This window comes from Salmo trutta, chromosome 30 (assembly GCF_901001165.1).
Source record: "Salmo trutta chromosome 30, fSalTru1.1, whole genome shotgun sequence".
Lineage (NCBI taxonomy): Eukaryota > Metazoa > Chordata > Actinopteri > Salmoniformes > Salmonidae > Salmo > Salmo trutta.
The window spans coordinates 23,226,288-23,246,536 of record NC_042986.1 but is presented as its reverse complement, the minus strand read 5'-3'; the positions used below and the strand labels follow the sequence as shown (position 1 = coordinate 23,246,536).

The 20,249-nt window shown below is 44.3% G+C and overlaps 1 protein-coding gene across 4 annotated transcripts in view; it reads right to left on the bottom strand.

Annotated features, from left to right (window-relative positions):
• Positions 1-20,249, bottom strand: part of LOC115168292 (helicase ARIP4-like) — a 101,196-nt gene that overhangs the window by 69,632 nt on the left and 11,315 nt on the right. For all 4 annotated transcript variants that reach the window (XM_029723440.1, XM_029723437.1, XM_029723438.1 and 1 more), the window contains one exon: positions 16,972-17,154. In XM_029723440.1, coding sequence (XP_029579300.1) covers positions 16,972-17,098 — 127 coding nt within the window. In that variant the 5' untranslated portion in view covers positions 17,099-17,154. The remainder of the gene's footprint in view (positions 1-16,971; positions 17,155-20,249) is intronic.

The following is a 20,249-nucleotide window of genomic DNA, read 5'->3' as shown; positions in this document are numbered from 1 at the left end:
CTCCTTCCCCTGAAACACCCACACATGGTCCCCCGTAGTGACCATATTCCCAAGCATCTCCATGCAGTCAGACTTTGATTTTGTGCCACCAGGGCCACAATAATATGCCCCCTCTGAATGTCCGAGTGTGACCCCCTCCCCATGGGTTACTGCAGCTAGTGTTGCCAGCACTGCCACTGCCTGGGTGGGGGCACCCCACCAGAATCCCCACCGGCTAGGTACAAGGTCATCAAGGTTCTCATTAGCAGCATTGAGAATTTCCTTGTATATTATGCTCTCCCATCAGGGGGCTCTGGCTTGCAGGACCAACAGTGCCAGGCAGGCTCAGAATCTTGAGGAGGCGGTGCTGCTCTAGAAGGTCTCTGAACACATTTTGGCTGCATAAAGGCAGCTTACTGCAGGCCTAGGGTTGCACATTTTGGGGATTATTCAGAGGTGGAAACTTTCCGTGGCAATTTACGGGAATATAGGAATTAACGGAAATATATGCAAATTAAATATTTATACCATTTAAAATGTAGATTTTTTTTGCATTGGATATACTTACCATATCATATGGAGACAGAAACATAAACCTTTTACCTTATCAGAAGTAGACAATTGCAAATGATTAAATCCTTCCAATAGAAGGAAAAAAAAAATTTACTTACAAATTGAACTATAATTAAATGAGTTGACTCTTCACATGGGACGATTTCACTGAATAACAAAAGAAAGGGAATATTGAATGATCCATGGCATCTCCCAAAAACGTTTTCAACATACATCTGTAAATGATAGTCTAGAAACTAAAGCTTTGGTTGTCTTCCTCTCAGGCTTCCATGTCTTCTCCCTGGACCTCCTCAATGTCCACCTCTTGAACATCAGACTCTGAGGCCTCATCTTCACTGTCACATTCCAATCTTGTTGAGGATGGCTCGTTGTCAGGCTCAAAAGCCTCACATTTGCCCGGATGGTCACCAATTTTTCAAACTTGATTGGTCAGCTTTTTGCGTGCTTTGGTGTGTGTGTTCCCAAACAAGGACCAGTTGCGCTCTGAGGCGTCTGATGTTGGTGGGATTTGGAGGATGATGGAGGCAACAGGGGAAAGAGCCTCAGATCCACAAAGTCCCTTCCACCAGGTGGCTGATGAGATATGTTGGCACGACTGCCATATTGCATCTCCATCCCAAAGCCCTTGCTTGGAAGTGTACTTCGCCAGACTGCCAAGACCCTTGCCCTCATCCAGGCCAAGGTGGCGAGACACGGTAGTGATGTCACCATAGGCCTTGTTGATCTCTGCACCAGACAGGATGCTCTTGCCAGCATACTTGGGGTCCAACATGTATGCTGCGGCGTGTATGGCTTCAGGCAGAAGTCTTCATGCTTTTTGATGCATTTCAGAACTGCAGTTTTCTCTGCTTGGAGCAACAGTGAAGTGGGCAGGGCAGTACGGATTTCTTCTCTTACATCTGCAAGCAGAGTCTGAACATCATACAGGATGGCATTGTCTCCCTCAATCCATGCAATGGCTACTGCGATAGTGGTAAGCAGCCTGAAACCTGTCTCCCAAAATACATAATCCAGGAGGATCCTTTTGATGGGTCTGTCCATATCAGCAGACTGTGATATGGCCATTTCTTGGAGACGCCTTCCCCTCCAGGAGACTGTCAAACATGATCACAACACCACCCCAATGGGTGTTGCTGGGCAGCTTCAATGTGGTGCTCTTATTCTTCTCACTTTGCTTGGTGAGGTAGATTGCTGCTATAACTTGATGACCCTTCACATACCTAACCATTTCTTTGGCTCTCTTGTAGAGTGTATCCATTGTTTTCAGTGCCATGATGTCCTTGAGGAGTAGATTCAATGCATGAGCAGCACTGCCAATGGGTGTTATGTGAGGGTAGGACTCCTCCAGTTTAGACCAAGCAGCCTTCATGTTCACAGCATTGTCTGTCACCAGTGCAAATACCTTCTGTGGTCCAAGGTCATTGATGACTGCCTTCCGCTCATCTGCAATGTAGAGACCGGTGTGTCTGTGCTCTTGTAGAATACTGGTTGAGGGGTGGATATGATGTAGTTAATTATTCCTTGCCCACGAACATTCGACTACCCATCAGAGATGATTGCAATACAGTCTGCTTTCTCTATGATTTGCTTGACCTTCAATTGAACTCTGTTGAACTCTGCATCCAGCAAATTAGTAGATAAAGCATGTTGGAGGGGGGTGCATGCTGGGCGAAGAACATTCAGAAATCTCTTCCAATACACATTGCCTGTGAGCAGAGGTGAACCAGTTGCATACACAGCTCGAGCAAGACATTCATCAGCATCTCTGACTACGTTCCTGCATTGAGTCAAAAAAAACTTCTGAATCCAGGAGGACCATGAGCTGTTGCTATCGATAAGGTGTCTGATTCATCATTTTCCCCTAAAATAGAAGTAGAGGGACTTTTGTCAGAGGTTGCTTGTTGTCAGCACTGAGGGAACTTTATGCACTTGGCCAGATGATGCTGCATCTTTGTTGCATTCTTCACATATGATCTGGCACAGTATTTGCAAATGTACACAGTTTTCCCTCTACATTAGCTGCAGTGAAATGTCTCTACACATCAGATAGCGCCCGTGGCATTTTCCTGTAAAGATTAGTAAAAAACAACAACAAAAAATAAAATTCTATGTACAGATAAATAGTTAAGCAGTTAGATTAAACAAATCCCTTAAAATGAAACATGTATGGAAACAGGTGAATTAACACTCAGTTAACAGGCACATGCAAGCTAAAACCCACATGGTAGCAAAAACTAACTAGCAGAAATTGTTAACAAGTTAGAAATGATTTAAAACACACTTTGCTGCAGGCTACTATTTACTAGTTAACAAAAAAATGTCATAAAATATATTCACCTCACCCAGTATTGTAATAAAAATTTACCAGAAAGCGTGTAGTCCTTGGCTCAGACAGTGTAGTAGTGTGGGCTGAATAGCATCTCATTAGTGTGCAAGATCTTGAGAATCAGCTGTACATGTGATGGAAGAGTGCACTGCACTGTGCATGCAGAGGGTTGTAATTCCATTGAATTGGGGATAGTTTAACCAAAATATGCCACAAGACCTAGCATTGCCTTATGTGTATCCTACAAAAAAGGTTCACTGTTATAAGCACATTTTGTTGATGAATTTAAGTAAAATGCCTAAAATTCCCGGGCTTAACTTCCCATGGAAACTTTCCGACACTTTGCAACCCTAAGCAGGCCCATACTAAAGAGAAGCCCCTATCTGTTTTATCTGGGTCATTCAGGTGGGTGTCTAGGGTTGTGGACCGTTCCATCAAGGTAGGCCCATAAATAAATAAAAATGGCTGGACAATAAAACATGTGATGTATAATTTATTTTCAAATGCAGTTCCACCATGAAAGAACAATAAATAAATAAGATGTAAAATGGGCTTTAAATACATTTGATTGATTGATTGATGTATAAATCATTAGAAAATGTATATCCCCCATCTGCACAAAAGTAAAAGCTCTCACACAACCCCTGCTCACAGACACACACTGGTTCTGGGATATGCAACCGTTTCCTTTCTCACTCACTTAACGCCACACTTTCCCAAACACCAGAAAAAACACACCACACCATCCATCCCAATACATCCACACATACTGTGCCTTCTGTCTGCTGTGTTTATATCTCCACCATGTTGAATTAGTACTTTTGTGTTCCAATTAGTTATATTTCAAGACTGCTTTTCTATCAATTTTTTTGTATTATTACAATCCCTACCATGGCTAGTATTGTGCGTTTCATTATTTGCCTCCTCTATGAGAACTTTGTAATTTTTGAATAGCCATGGAGTAGTCTTTGGGTCTCTGAACACTTGGTTACCAATATACTGTTTATCGACTATGAGAGCTACGCATTTCACTTTCAATCTATTTTCCTTTAAGATTGGATACCGAACTTTGTGCCGTTCTGAAATTTCCTTCAGGAACTGATCATTCATGCCCATTTTTGTGCCAGCAAGTCTTTTACCCAGGCTTTTCACCATCTTTAAAGAAAGCAAATTTGGCAACGATTGGGCATTCATACCTCCGCCCTCTCTGTTCGAAACAGTTTACATGTTCGAGTTGGATTTTGTCGATAGCTTCGCATGGGATCTGAAGCGCATTTTTTTTATTTAACTAGGCAAGTCTGTTAAGAACAAATTCTTATTTACAATGACGGCCTACCGAGGAACAGCGGGTTAACTGCCTTGTTCAGGGGCAGAACGACAGATTTTTACCTTGTCAGCTCGGGGATTTGATCCAGCAACCTTTTTACTGGCCCAACGATCTAACCACTAGGCTACCTGCCATAAGGAGGAACTCTAACTACACATTCAGGAACTTCTCCATTCTCTTGGATACCTGTAAGTACCATATTCTCTCTCATGGATCTAGTCTGTACGTCAAGTATGGCTTCTCTCAGAACGATGTTCTCCTTTTTAAGTTAATTAACTTTGGTTTCAATCTTGACTGTCCCTTTTAGCTTGTTTCTCTCTCCAATGTTGCAGTGTTTTCATCACTCATCTCCAGGCCTTCAACTCTTATATCCTTACTGACTATTTCAAGTATGACCAGTTTGTCATTTGTTTATTTTAACAGATCAGTTTTGACCTTTACCATTCCCACTGGTGAAAATATGAAATTGTCTATGTCTGTAGAAGAGTCACATTTTCATTTTGAGATATTTCCCGTTTTACGCTCCTTCATGTTTGAGTGTTGCTTATTTTCGTAATATTTGTCGATTAACTTCTCTAGTCTTATGATTTGTTATCCAGATTAAAAAGGTTCTAAACTATGAAATAACACATATGTAATCATTTAGCAACCAACAAAAATTGTTAAACAAATCTAAATATATTTTACATATTGGAGATTCTTCAAATAGCAAACATTTGCCTTGATGACAGCTTTGCACACTCTTGGCATTCTCTCAAGCCAGCTTCACATGGAATGCTTTTCCAACAGTCTTGAAGAAGTTCCCATATATGCTGAGCACTTGTTGGCTGCTTTTCCTTAACTCTGCGGTCCAACTCATCCAAAACCATCTCAATTTGGTTGAGGTAGGATGATTGTGGAGGCCAGGTCATCTGATGATGCACTCCATCACTCTCATTCTTGGTAAAATAGCCCTTACAGCCTGGAGGTGTGTTGGGTCATTGTCCTGTTGAAATACAAATGATAGTGGGACTAAGCGCAAACCAGATGCGATGGTGTATCGCTGCAGAATGCTGTGGTAGAAATGCTGGTTAAGTGTGCCTTGAATTCTAAATAAAATAGTGTCACCAGCAAAGCACCATCACACCTCCTCCTCCATGCTTCACGGTGGGAAATACACATGCGGAGATCATCCGTTCACCCACACAAAGACACGGCGGCTGGAACCAAAAATCTCCAATTTGGACTCCAGACCAAAGGGCAAATTTCCACTGGTCTAATGTATATTGCTCGTATTTCTTGGCCCAAGCAAGTCTCTTCTTATTATTGGCATCCTTTGCTTATTTCAGCTGTTCTTGCCGTAATATGGACTTGGTATTTGACCAAATAGGGTTATCTTCTGTCTACCACCCCTATACCTTGTCACAACACAACTGATTGGCTCAAACGCATTAAGGAAAGAAATTCCACAAATTAACTTTTAACAAGGCACACATGTTAATTGAAATGCATTCCAGATGACTACCTCATGATGGTTGAGAGAATGCCAAGAGTGTGTAAAGCTGTCATCAAGGCAAAGGTAGCTATTTGAAGAATCTCAAATATATTTTGATTTGTTTAACACTTTTTTGGTTACAACATGATTCCATATGTGTTATTTCATAGTTTTGATGTCTTCACTACTATTCTACAATGTAGAAAATAGTAAAAATAAAGAAAAACCCTTGAATGAGTAGGCGCTCTAAAACTTTCTACCAGTAGTGAAATATATAAGTTGGGCCCAATGCGGTTTCTGTCTGAACGTTCTGAGAGTGCCACCTTCTCCTCCTACTGTAGCCGTTGCTAAGTGATAATTGACACTTCTGTGTTGTGCTGTTTATTTCTGATAGTTATCAAAACCTATGAAGATGTCCAGTGAAAGCAGATATGTCATTTTATGACACAACACAGTAAAGACTTGGATACACATTATCCCGAATGCTAATCAATAAAAACGTCTTAAATTCACTGCTCTGTTTTGCTTGTTTACAGAGGATCATTTCAAAGGGAATTGTTGGAGGCGCTCTTGTATTGTTTGTTACATCACCCAAATTTCAAGAATAAAAGGCGCCAACATGGCAGCCATTCTAAAACCTGGCTGAACTTTAATATATATATATAAATATAATATAAAAGAGGTCGACCTATTAATTGGCATGGTTGATTAATTAGGGCCGATTTCAAGTTTTCATAACAATCGGTAATCGGCATTTTTGGACACCGATTACGGAAGATTACATTGCACTCCACGAGGAGACTGCATGGCAGGCTGACCACCTGTTACGCGAGTGCAGCAAGGAGCCAAGGTAAGTTGCTAGCTAGCATTAAACTTACCTTATAAAAAACAATCACATAATCACTAGTTAACTACTCATGGTTGATGAAATTACTAGGTTAACTAGCTTGTCCTGCGTTGCATATAATTTATCATTGAATCACAGCCTACTTCACCAAACGGGTAATGTCTTAACAAAAGCACGTTCGCAAAAAAAGTACGATCGTTGCACGAATGTACCTAACCATAAACATCAATGCCTTTCTTAAAATCAATACACATAAGTATATATTTTTAAACCTGCATATTTAGTTAAAAGAAATTCATGTTAGCAGGCAATATTAACTAGGGAAATTGTGTCACTTCTCTTGCATTCATTGCACGCAGAGTCAGGGTATATGCAAGTTTGGGCTGCCTGGCTCGTTGCTAACTAATTTGCCAGAATTTTACATAATTAAGACATAACATTGAAGGTTGTACACCCGTTCGATAAAATACGGAACGATTCGTATTTCACTGAAAGAATAAACATTTTGTTTTCAAAATGATAGTTTCCAGAATTGACCATATTAATGACCAAAGGCTCATATTTTTCTGTGTTTATTATATAGTTAAGTCTATGATTTGATATAGCAGTCTGACTGAGCAGTGGTAGGCAGCAGCAGGCTCGTAAACATTCATTGAAACTTTACTGCGTTTGCCAGCAGCTCTTAGCAATGCTTGAGTCACAGCTCTGTTTATGACTTCAAGCCAATAGTCAAAGGTATATGAAATACAAAATGGTATAGAGAGAGAAATAGTCGACGAGTCATCATTTCTATAATAACTACAACCTAAAACTCCTTAACTGGGAATATTGAAGAACTGGGAATATTGAACCACCAGCTTTTATATGTTCTGAGCAAGGAACTTAAACATTAGCTTTTTTACATGGCACATATTGCACTTTTACTTTCTTCTCCAACACTGTGTTTTTGCATTATTTAAACCAAATTGAGCATGTTTCATTATTTCTTTGAGACTAAATAGATTGTATTTATGTATTATATTAAGTTAAATTAAGTGTTCATTGTTCATTCAGTATTGTTGTAATTGTCATTATATACATAAAAAATTAAAATGGGAAAAAATATTTTTGGCCGATTAATTGGTATCGCCTTTTTTTGGTCCTCCAATAAAATTGGTATCGGTGTTGAAAAATCATAAATCGGTCGACCTCTAAAATACATACATACACACAGTTGAAGTCGGAAGTTTACATACATTTTAGGTTGGAGTCATTAAAACTCGTTTTTCAACCACTCCACAAATTTCTTGTTAACAAACTATAGTTTTGGCAAGTCGGTTAGAACATCTACTTTGTGCATGACACAAGTAATTCTTCCAACAATTGTTTACAGAATGATTATTTCACTTATAAAATTCACTGTATCACAATTCCAGTGGGTCAGAAATTTACACACACTTAGTTGACTGTGCCTTTAAACAGCTTGGAAAATTCCAGAAAATGATGTCATGGCTTTAGAAGCTTCTGATAGGCTAATTGACATCATTTGAGTCAATTGGAAGTGCACCTGTGGATGTACAGTGCCTTGCGAAAGTATTCGGCCCCCTTGAACTTTGACCTTTTGCCACATTTCAGGCTTCAAACATAAAGATATAAAACTGTAATTTTTTGTGAAGAATCAACAACAAGTGGGACACAATTATGAAGTGGAACGAAATTTATTGGATATTTCAAACTTTTTTAACAAATAAAAAACTGAAAAATTGGCCATGCAAAATTATTCAGCCCCTTTACTTTCAGTGCAGCAAACTCTCTCCAGAAGTTCAGTGAGGATCTCTGAATGATCCAATGTTGACCTAAATGACTAATGATGATAAATAGAATCCACCTGTGTGTAATCAAGTCTCCGTATAAATGCACCTGCTCTGTGATAGTCTCAGAGGTCCGTTTAAAGCGCAGAGAGCATCATGAAGAACAAGGAACACACCAGGCAGGTCCGAGATACTGTTGTGGAGATGTTTAAAGCCGGATTTGGATACAAAAAGATTTCCCAAGCTTTAAACATCCCAAGGAGCACTGTGCAAGCGATAATATTGAAATGGAAGGAGTATCAGACCACTGCAAATCTACGAAGACCCGGCCGTCCCTCTAAACTTTCAGCTCATACAAGGAGAAGACTGATCAGAGATGCAGCCAAGAGGCCCATGATCACTCTGGATGAACTGCAGAGATCTACAGCTGAGGTGGGAGACTCTGTCCATAGGACAACAATCAGTCGTATACTGCACAAATCTGGCGTTTATGGAAGAGTTGCAAGAAGAAAGCCATTTCTTAAAGATATCCATAAAAAGTGTAGTTTAAAGTTTGCCACTAGCCACCTGGGAGACACACCAAACATGTGGAAGAAGGTGCTCTGGTCAGATGAAACCAAAATCGAACTTTTTGGCAACAATGCAAAACGTTATGTTTGGCGTAAAAGCAACACAGCTCATCACCCTGAACACACCATCCCCACTGTCAAACATGGTGGTGGCAGCATCATGGTTTGGGCCTGCTTTTCTTCAGCAGGGGCAGGGAAGATGGTTAAAATTGATGGGAAGATGGATGGAGCCAAATACAGGACCATTCTGGAAGAAAACCTGATGGAGTCTGCAAAAGACCTGAGACTGGGACGGAGATTTGTCTTCCAACAAGACAATGATCCAAAACATAAAGCAAAATCTACAATGGAATGGTTCACAAATAAACATATCCAGGTGTTAGAATGGCCAAGTCAAAGTCCAGACCTGAATCCAATCGAGAATCTGTGGAAAGAACTGAAAACTGCTGTTCACAAATGCTCTCCTTCCAACCTCACTGAGCTCGAGCTGTTTTGCAAGGAGGAATGGGCAAAAATTTCAGTCTCTCGATGTGCAAAACTGATAGAGACATACCCCAAGCGACTTACAGCTGTAATCGCAGCAAAAGGTGGCACTACAAAGTATTAACTTAAGGGGGCTGAAATATTTTGCACACCCAATTCTTCAGTTTTTTATTTGTTAAAAAAGTTTGAAATATCCAATAAATTTCGTTCCACTTCATAATTGTGTCCCACTTGTTGTTGATTCTTCACAAAACATTACAGTTTTATATCTTTATGTTTGAAGCCTGAAATGTGGCAAAAGGTCGAAAAGTTCAAGGGGGCCGAATACTTTCGCAAGGCACTGTATTTCAAGGCCTACCTTCAAACTCAGTGCCTCTATTTGACATCATGGGGGAAAGAACATTTTTTTTAAATCAGCCAAGACCTCAGAAAAAAACAGACCTCCACAAGTCTGGTTCATCCTTGGGAGCAATTTCCAAATGCCTGAAGGTACCACGTTCATCTGTACAAACAATAGTAAGCAAGTATAAACACCATGGGACCACGCAGCCGTCATACCACTCAGTGAGGAGACACGTTATGTCTCCTAGAGATGAACGTACTTTGGTGCGAAAAGTGCAAATCAATCCCAGAACAACAGCAAAGGACCTTGTGAAGATGCTGGAGGAAACGTACAAAAGTATCTATATCCACAGTAAAACGAGTCCTATATCGACATAACCTGAAAGGCCGATCAGCAAGGAAGAAGCCACTGCTCCAAAACCGCCATAAAAAAGACAAACTACGGTTTGCAACTGCACATGGGGACAAAGATCGTACTTTTTGGAGAAATGTCCTCTGGTCTGATGAAACAAAAATAGAACTGTTTGGCCATAATGACCATCGTTATGTTTGGAGGAAAAAAGGGGAGGCTTGCAAGCTGAAGAACACCATCCCAACTGTGAAGCACGGGGGTGGCAGCATCATGTTGTGCTTTCCTGCTTTGCTGCAGGAGGGACTGGTGCACTTCACATAATAGATGGCATCATGAGGTAGGAAAATTATGTGGATATATTGAAGCAACATCTCAAGACATCAGTCAGGAAGTTAAAGCTTGGTCACAAATAGGTCTTCCAAATGGACAATGACCCCAAGCATACTTCCAAAGTTGTGGCAAAATGGCTTAAGGACAATAAAGTCAAGGTATTGGAGTGGCCATCACAAAGCCCTGACCTTAATCCCATAGAAAATTTGTGGGCAGAACTGAAAAAGAGTGTGCGAGCAAGGAGGCCTACAAACCTGACTCAGTTACACCAGCTCTGTCAAGAGGAAAGGGCCAAAATTCACCCAACTTATTGTGGGAAGCTTGTGGATGGCTACCTGAAATGTTTGACACAAGTTAAACAATGCTACCAAATACTAATTGAGTGTATGTAAACTTCTGACCCACTGGGAACGTGATGAAAGAAATAAAAGCTGAAATAAATCATTCTACTATTATTCTGACATTTCATATTCTTAAAGTAAAATGGTGATCCTAACTGACCTAAAACAGGTTAATTTTTACTAGGATTAAATGTCAGGAATTGTGAAAAACTGAGTTTAAACGTATTTGGCTAAGGTGTTTGTAAACGTCCAACTTCAACGGTATATGTGTTCGTGTATGTCACATGTGTTTGTCGGCATGCGTGTCGGCGTGTGCGAGGAAAAAGTAGGTAGGAGTGTGAGCGAGTGCGTAAGGTCTGACACTGAGTAGAGTCAAAGTACAGTAGCTGAAATATGACAAAAAGAACAGAACACACAGATTCAGACTCAAACTATTCTTCATTCCCACAACAGCATCTAACTGATGCCTAACAAGTAGCTGTGCACATGTGTGCTGCAAGGATGCAGTAGCGATGTGCTGTGGGGCTGAACAAGGCATAGCTGCACAGACCAAGAGAACGGGAGGGGTAGAGGGCAGTCTTTCATAATGCGCTTGTGTAACGCAGTGTCACAGTAACATACCCAAAAACGGCTGTGTAAATGTCACCACAACCCAGCGAGCAAGAAGCGCTGAGTCTGGAAAAGGTAAATAACATATCCCCTTCCCCTCATCCTCTTCCTACTCAACATATCCCCTTCCCCTCATCCTCTTCCTACTCAACACATCCCCTTCCCCTCATCCTCTTCCTACTCAACATATCCCCTTCCCCTCATCATCTTCCACATATCCCCTTCCCCTCATCCTCTTCCTGCTCAACATATCCCCTTCCCCTCATCCTCTTCCTGCTCAACATATCCCCTTCCCCTCATCCTCTTCCTGCTCAACATATCCCCTTCCCCTCATCCTCTTCCTGCTCAAAATATCCCCTTCCCCTCATCCTCTTCCTACTCAACATAGCCCCTTCCCCTCATCCTCTTCCTGCTCAACATATCCCCTTCCCCTCATCCTCTTCCTGCTCAAAATATCCCCTTCCCCTCATCCTCTTCCTGCTCAACATATCCCCTTCCCCTCATCCTTTTCCTGCTCAACATATCCCCTTCCCCTCATCCTCTTCCTACTCAACATATCCCCTTCCCCTCATCCTCTTCCTGCTCAACATATCCCCTTCCCCTCATCCTCTTCCTGCTCAACATATCCCCTTCCCCTCATCCTACTCAACATATCCCCTTCCCCTCATCCTCTTCCTACTCAACATAACCCCTTCCCCTCATCCTCTTCCTGCTCAACATATCCCATTCCCCTCATCCTCTTCCTGCTCAACATATCCCCTTCCCCTCATCCTCTTCCTGCTCAACATATCCCCTTCCCCTCATCCTCTTCCACATATCCCCTTCCCCTCATCCTCTTCCTGCTCAACATATCCCCTTCCCCTCATCCTCTTCCACATATCCCCTTCCCCTCATCCTCTTCCTACTCAACATATCCTCTTCCCCTCATCCTCTTCCACATATCCCCTTCCCCTCATCCTCTTCCTACTCAACATATCCCCTTCCCCTCATCCTACTCAACATATCCCCTTCCCCTCATCCTACTCAACATATCCCCTTCCCCTCATCCTACTCAACATATCCCCTTCCCCTCATCCTCTTCCTACTCAACATATCCCCTTCCCCTCATCCTCTTCCTGCTCAACATATCCCCTTCCCCTCATCCTCTTCCTGCTCAACATATCCCCTTCCCCTCATCCTCTTCCACATATCCCCTTCCCCTCATCCTCTTCCACATATCCCCTTCCCCTCATCCTCTTCCTACTCAACATATCCCCTTCCCCTCATCCTACTCAACATCCCCTTCCCCTCATCCTACTCAACATATCCCCTTCCCCTCATCCTCTTCCTACTCAACATAACCCCTTCCCCTCATCCTCTTCCTGCTCAACATATCCCCTTCCCCTCATCCTCTTCCTGCTCAACATATCCCCTTCCCCTCATCCTCTTCCACATATCCCCTTCCCCTCTTCCACATATCCCCTTCCCCTCATCCTACTCAACATATCCCCTTCCCCTCATCCTCTTCCTACTCAACATATCCCCTTCCCCTCATCCTCATCCTACTCAACATATCCCCTTCCCCTCATCCTCTTCCTGCTCAACATATCCCCTTCCCCTCATCGTCTTCCTGCTCAACATATCCCCTTCCCCTCATCCTCTTCCACATATCCCTTTCCCCTCATCCTCTTCCTGCTCAAAATATCCCCTTCCCCTCATCCTCTTCCTGCTCAACATATCCCCTTCCCCTCATCCTCTTCCACATATCCCCTTCCCCTCATCCTCTTCCTGCTCAACATATCCCCTTCCCCTCATCCTCTTCCTACTCAACATATCCCCTTCCTCATCCTCTTCCTACTCAACATATCCCCTTCCCCTCATCCTCTTCCTGCTCAACATATCCCCTTCCCCTCATCCTCTTCCTGCTCAACATATCCCCTTCCCCTCATCCTCTTCCTGCTCAACATATCCCCTTCCTCATCCTCTTCCTACTCAACATATCCCCTTCCCCTCATCCTCTTCCTACTCAACATATCCCCTTCCCCTCATCCTCTTCCTGCTCAACATATCCCCTTCCCCTCATCCTACTCAACATATCCCCTTCCCCTCATCCTCTTCCTACTCAACATATCCCCTTCCCCTCATCCTCTTCCACATATCCCCTTCCCCTCATCCTCTTCCTACTGAACATATCCCCTTCCCCTCATCCTACTCAACATATCCCCTTCCCCGCATACTCTTCCTGCTCAACATATCCCCTTCCCCTCAACCTACTCAACATATCCCCTTCCCCTCATCCTCTTCCTACTCAACATATCCCCTTCCCCTCATCCTCTTCCTGCTCAACATATCCCCTTCCCCTCATCCTCTTCCTGCTCAACATATCCCCTTCCCCTCATCCTCTTCCTGCTCAAAATATCCCCTTCCCCTCATCCTCTTCCACATATCCCTTTCCCCTCTTCCTCTTCAACATATCCCCTTCCCCTCATCCTCTTCCTGCTCAACATATCCCCTTCCCCTCATCCTCTTCCACAAAGCCCCTTCCCCTCATCCTCTTCCTACTCAACATATCCCCTTCCCCTCATCCTCTTCCTGCTCAACATATCCCCTTCCCCTCATCCTCTTCCTGCTCAAAATATCCTCTTAACCTCATCCTCTTCCACATATCCCTTTCCCCTCTTCCTCTTCCTGCTCAACATATCCCCTTCCCCTCATCCTCTTCCTGCTCAACATATCCCCTTCCCCTCATCCTCTTCCACAAAGCCCCTTCCCCTCATCCTCTTCCTACTCAACATATCCCCTTCCCCTCATCCTCTTCCTGCTCAACATATCCCCTTCCCCTCATCCTCTTCCACATATCCCCTTCCCCCATCCTCTTCCTGCTCAACATATCCCCTTCCCCTCATCCTCTTCCTACTCAACATATCCCCTTCCCCTCATCCTCTTCCTGCTCAACATATCCCCTTCCCCTCATCCTCTTCCTGCTCAACATATCCCCTTCCCCTCATCCTCTTCCTGCTCAACATATCCCCTTCCCTCATCCTCTTCCTGCTCAACATATCCCCTTCCCCTCATCCTCTTCCACATATCCCTTTCCCCTCTTCCTCTTCCTGCTCAACATATCCCCTTCCCCTCATCCTCTTCCACAAAGCCCCTTCCCCTCATCCTCTTCCTACTCAACATATCCCCTTCCCCTCATCCTCTTCCTGCTCAACATATCCCCTTCCCCTCATCCTCTTCCTGCTCAACATATCCCCTTCCCCTCATCCTCTTCCACATATCCCCTTCCCCTCATCCTCTTCCTGCTCAACATATCCCCTTCCCCTCATCCTCTTCCTACTCAACATATCCCCTTCCCCTCATCCTCTTCCTGCTCAACATATCCCCTTCCCCTCATCCTGCTCAACATATCCCCTTCCCCTCATCCTCTTCCTGCTCAACATATCCCCTTCCCCTCATCCTGCTCAACATATCCCCTTCCCCTCATCCTCTTCCTGCTCAACATATCCCCTTCCCCTCATCCTCTTCCTACTCAACATATCCCCTTCCCCTCATCCTCTTCCTGCTCAACATATCCCCTTCCCCTCATCCTCTTCCTACTCAACATATCCCCTTCCCCTCATCCTCTTCCTGCTCAACATATCCCCTTCCCCTCATCCTCTTCCTACTCAACATAGCCCCTTCCCCTCATCCTCTTCCTACTCAACATATCCCCTTCCCCTCATCCTCTTCCACATATCCCCTTCCCCTCATCCTACTCAACATATCCCCTTCCCCTCATCCTACTCAACATATCCCCTTCCCCTCATCCTACTCAACATATCCCCTTCCCCTCATCCTCTTCCTACTCAACATATCCCCTTCCCCTCATCCTCTTCCTACTCAACATATCCCCTTCCCCTCATCCTCTTCCTGCTCAACATATCCCCTTCCCCTCATCCTCTTCCACATATCCCTTTCCCCTCTTCCTCTTCCTGCTCAACATATCCCCTTCCCCTCATCCTCTTCCTGCTCAACATATCCCCTTCCCCTCATCCTCTTCCACATATCCCCTTCCCCTCATCCTCTTCCTACTCAACATATCCCCTTCCCCTCATCCTCTTCCTGCTCAACATATCCCCTTCCCCTCATCCTCTTCCTACTCAACATATCCCCTTCCCCTCATCCTCTTCCTGCTCAACATATCCCCTTCCCCTCATCCTCTTCCACATATCCCTTTCCCCTCTTCCTGCTCAACATATCCCCTTCCCCTCATCCTCTTCCTGCTCAACATATCCCCTTCCCCTCATCCTCTTCCTGCTCAACATATCCCCTTCCCCTCATCCTCTTCCTACTCAACATATCCCCTTCCCCTCATCCTCTTCCTGCTCAACATATCCCCTTCCCCTCATCCTCTTCCTGCTCAACATATCCCCTTCCCCTCATCCTCTTACTGCTCAACATATCCCCTTCCCCTCATCCTCTTCCTGCTCAACATATCCCCTTCCCCTCATCCTCTTCCTGCTCAACATATCCCCTTCCCCTCATCCTCTTCCTACTCAACATATCCCCTTCCCCTCATCCTCTTCCTGCTCAACATATCCCCTTCCCCTCATCCTCTTCCTGCTCAACATATCCCCTTCCCCTCATCCTCTTCCTACTCAACATATCATCTTCCCCTCATCCTCTTCCTGCTCAACATATCCCCTTCCCCTCATCCTCTTCCTGCTCAACATATCCCCTTCCCCTCATCCTCTTCCTGCTCAACATATCCCCTTCCCCTCATCCTCTTCCTGCTCAACATATCCCCTTCCCCTCATCCTCTTCCTACTCAACATATCCCCTTCCCCTCATCCTCTTCCTGCTCAACATATCCCCTTCCCCTCATCCTCTTCCTACTCAACATATCCCCTTCCCCTCATCCTCTTCCTGCTCAACATATCCCCTTCCCCTCATCCTCTTCCTACTCAACATATCCCCTTCCCCTCATCCTCTTCCTGCTCAACATATCCCCTTCCCCTCATCCTCTTCCTGCTCAACATATCCCCTTCCCCTCATCCTCTTCCTGCTCAACATATCCCCTTCCCCTCATCCTCATCCTACTCAACATATCCCCTTCCCCTCATCCTCTTCCTGCTCAACATATCCCCTTCCCCTCATCCTCTTCCTACTCAACCATCTCTCTCTCCTGCTTTTCTTTTTTCTTCCCCGTTCAACAGCCGACCTCTCTCGAAGAGGAACAGAGTTAAGACAGGATTCATATATGGTAGTCATGCTACAAAAGACTACCCTGAAAAACGGTGTAAATGCTGTTAGACAATCAGAAAGGGGAACCAACACAACTGAGGAGATATGACTGTATGAAAACAACTTGTCAAAATCAGTTCAATATCACTCATGTTTACCTGCAACTCCTCAATTACAGATCCTTTTCCTGCCATCAAAACCTGTTGTATAAGCATCTTAGTTAACCCTGTCCATGCCGGAAATAATACCATGAAACTGTCCTATCAGCTCTAGTCATAGCATTTCTTTAGACAACATTCATCTCTGTGTGTGTGTGTGTGTGTGTGTGTGTGTGTGTGTGTGTGTGTGTGTGTGTGTGTGTGTGTGTGTGTGTGTGTGTGTGTGTGTGTGTGTGTGTGTGTGTCTTATTTCAGTTTCCACCTACCAGGGAAGTCTTCTTCATCATCTCCGTTGTTCTGATCCTCCACCTCCTCTTCTTCCAGCTCATCCTCCTCTTCTTCACTGTTGAGGTGGGGCTCCATGTCTCTCCCTGAGATCCCCTTGTCAGACATGGTGTCCCTCTGTCACCCGGAGGCATTACCTAGGCATCCTCACACACACAGGCCACCTGCAACACACACTTCTTATTTGAACACTGCTTTGGCATAAAATGTAGCCTACACAGTTATTTTGTCTTTGTTCTGTCTCACAGTGCAAATAAAAAACAATTCAATGAATGAACACACTACCGTTAACTTAACCTTGCAGAGGGATAACTGAAAACACACAGACTTGCTCAAAGCCCTGTAACAACACCCATACAACATGGACTCCATCATCACACGCCAATGTCAACAACCACACCATCTCCTTCCCATACAACATGTACTCCATCATCACACCCCAATGTCAACAACCACACCATCTCCTTCCCATACAACATGGACTCCATCATCACACCCCAATGTCAACAACCACACCATCTCCTTCCCATACAACATGGACTCCATCATCACACCCCAATGTCAACAACCACACCATCTCCTTCCCATACAACATGGACTCCATCATCACACCCCAATGTCAACAACCACACCATCTCCTTCCCATACAACATGTACTCCATCATCACACCCCAATGTCAACAACCACACCATCTCCTTCCCATACAACATGGACTCCATCATCACACCCCAATGTCAACAACCACACCATCTCCTTCCCATACAACATGGACTCCATCATCACACCCCAATGTCAACAACCACACCATCTCCTTCCCATACAACATGGACTCCATCATCACACCCCAATGTCAACAACCACACCATCTCCTTCCCATACAACATGGACTCCATCATCACACCCCAATGTCAACAACCACACCATCTCCTTCCCATACAACATGTACTCCATCATCACACCCCAATGTCAACAACCACACCATCTCCTTCCCATACAACATGGACTCCATCATCACACCCCAATGTCAACAACCACACCATCTCCTTCCCATACAACATGGACTCCATCATCACACCCCAATGTCAACAACCACACCATCTCCTCCCCATACAACATGGACTCCATCATCACACCCCAATGTCAACAACCACACCATCTCCTTCCCATACAACATGTACTCCATCATCACACCCCAATGTCAACAACCACACCATCTCCTTCCCATACAACATGTACTCCATCATCACACCCCAATGTCAACAACCACACCATCTCCTTCCCATACAACATGGACTCCATCATCACACCCCAATGTCAACAACCACACCATCTCCTTCCCATACAACATGGACTCCATCATCACACCCCAATGTCAACAACCACACCATCTCCTTCCCATACAACATGTACTCCATCATCACACCCCAATGTCAACAACCACACCATCTCCTTCCCATACAACATGTACTCCATCATCACACCCCAATGTCAACAACCACACCATCTCCTTCCCATACAACATGTACTCCATCATCACACCCCAATGTCAACAACCACACCATCTCCTTCCCATACAACATGGACTCCATCATCACACCCCAATGTCAACAACCACAACCATCTCCTTCCCATACAACCTGTACTCCATCATCACACCCCAATGTCAACAACCACACCATCTCCTTCCCATACAACATGGACTCCATCATCACACCCCAATGTCAACAACCACACCATCTCCTTCCCATACAACATGGACTCCATCATCACACCCCAATGTCAACAACCACACCATCTCCTTCCCATACAACATGTACTCCATCATCACACCCCAATGTCAACAACCACACCATCTCCTTCCCATACAACATGGACTCCATCATCACACCCCAATGTCAACAACCACACCATCTCCTTCCCATACAACATGGACTCCATCATCACACCCCAATGTCAACAACCACACCATCTCCTTCCCATACAACATGTACTCCATCATCACACCCCAATGTCAACAACCACACCATCTCCTTCCCATACAACATGGACTCCATCATCACACCCCAATGTCAACAACCACACCATCTCCTTCCCATACAACATGGACTCCATCATCACACCCCAATGTCAACAACCACACCATCTCCTTCCCATACAACATGTACTCCATCCATCACACCCCAATGTCAACAACCACACCATCTCCTTCCCATACACATGTACTCCATCATCACACCCCAATGTCAACAACCACACCATCTCCTTCCCATACAACATGGACTCCATCATCACACCCCAATGTCAACACCACACCATCTCCTTCCCATACAACATGTACTCCATCATCACACCCCAATGTCAACAACCACACCATCTCCTTCCCATACAACATGGACTCCATCATCACACCCCAATGTCAACAACCACACCATCTCCTTCCCATACAACATGGACTCCATCATCACACCCCAATGTCAACAACCACACCATCTCCTTCCCATACAACATGTACTCCATCATCACACCCCAATGTCAACAACCACAACCATCTCCTTCCCATACAACATGGACTCCATCATCACACCCCAATGTCAACAACCACACCATCTCCTTCCCATACAACATGGACTCCATCATCACACCCCAATGTCAACAACCACACCATCTCCTTCCCATACAACATGTACTCCATCATCACACCCCAATGTCAACACCCACACCATCTCCTTCCCATACAACATGGACTCCATCATCACACCCCAATGTCAACAACCACACCATCTCCTTCCCATACAACATGGACTCCATCATCACACCCCAATGTCAACAACCACACCATCTCCTTCCCATACAACATGGACTCCATCATCACACCCCAATGTCAACAACCACACCATCTCCTTCCCATACAACATGTTCCCTAGACAGCGTGGTTCCCAAACAGTGGGGCGCATCCCTTAGAGGCATTCATATTTATTTATTTCACCTTTATTTAACCAGGTAGGCCAGTTGAGAACAAGTTCTCATTTACAACTGCGACCTGGCCAAGACAGAGCAAAGCAGTGCGACACAAACAGAAGAGTTACACATGGAATAAATAAACATACAGTCAATAACACAATAGAAAAGTCTATATACAGTGTGTGTAAATGTAGTAGGATTAGGGAGGTACAGCAATAAATAGGCCATAGTGGCGAAATAATTACAATTAGCAATGAAACACTGGAGTGATAGATGTGCAGAAGATGAATGTGCCAA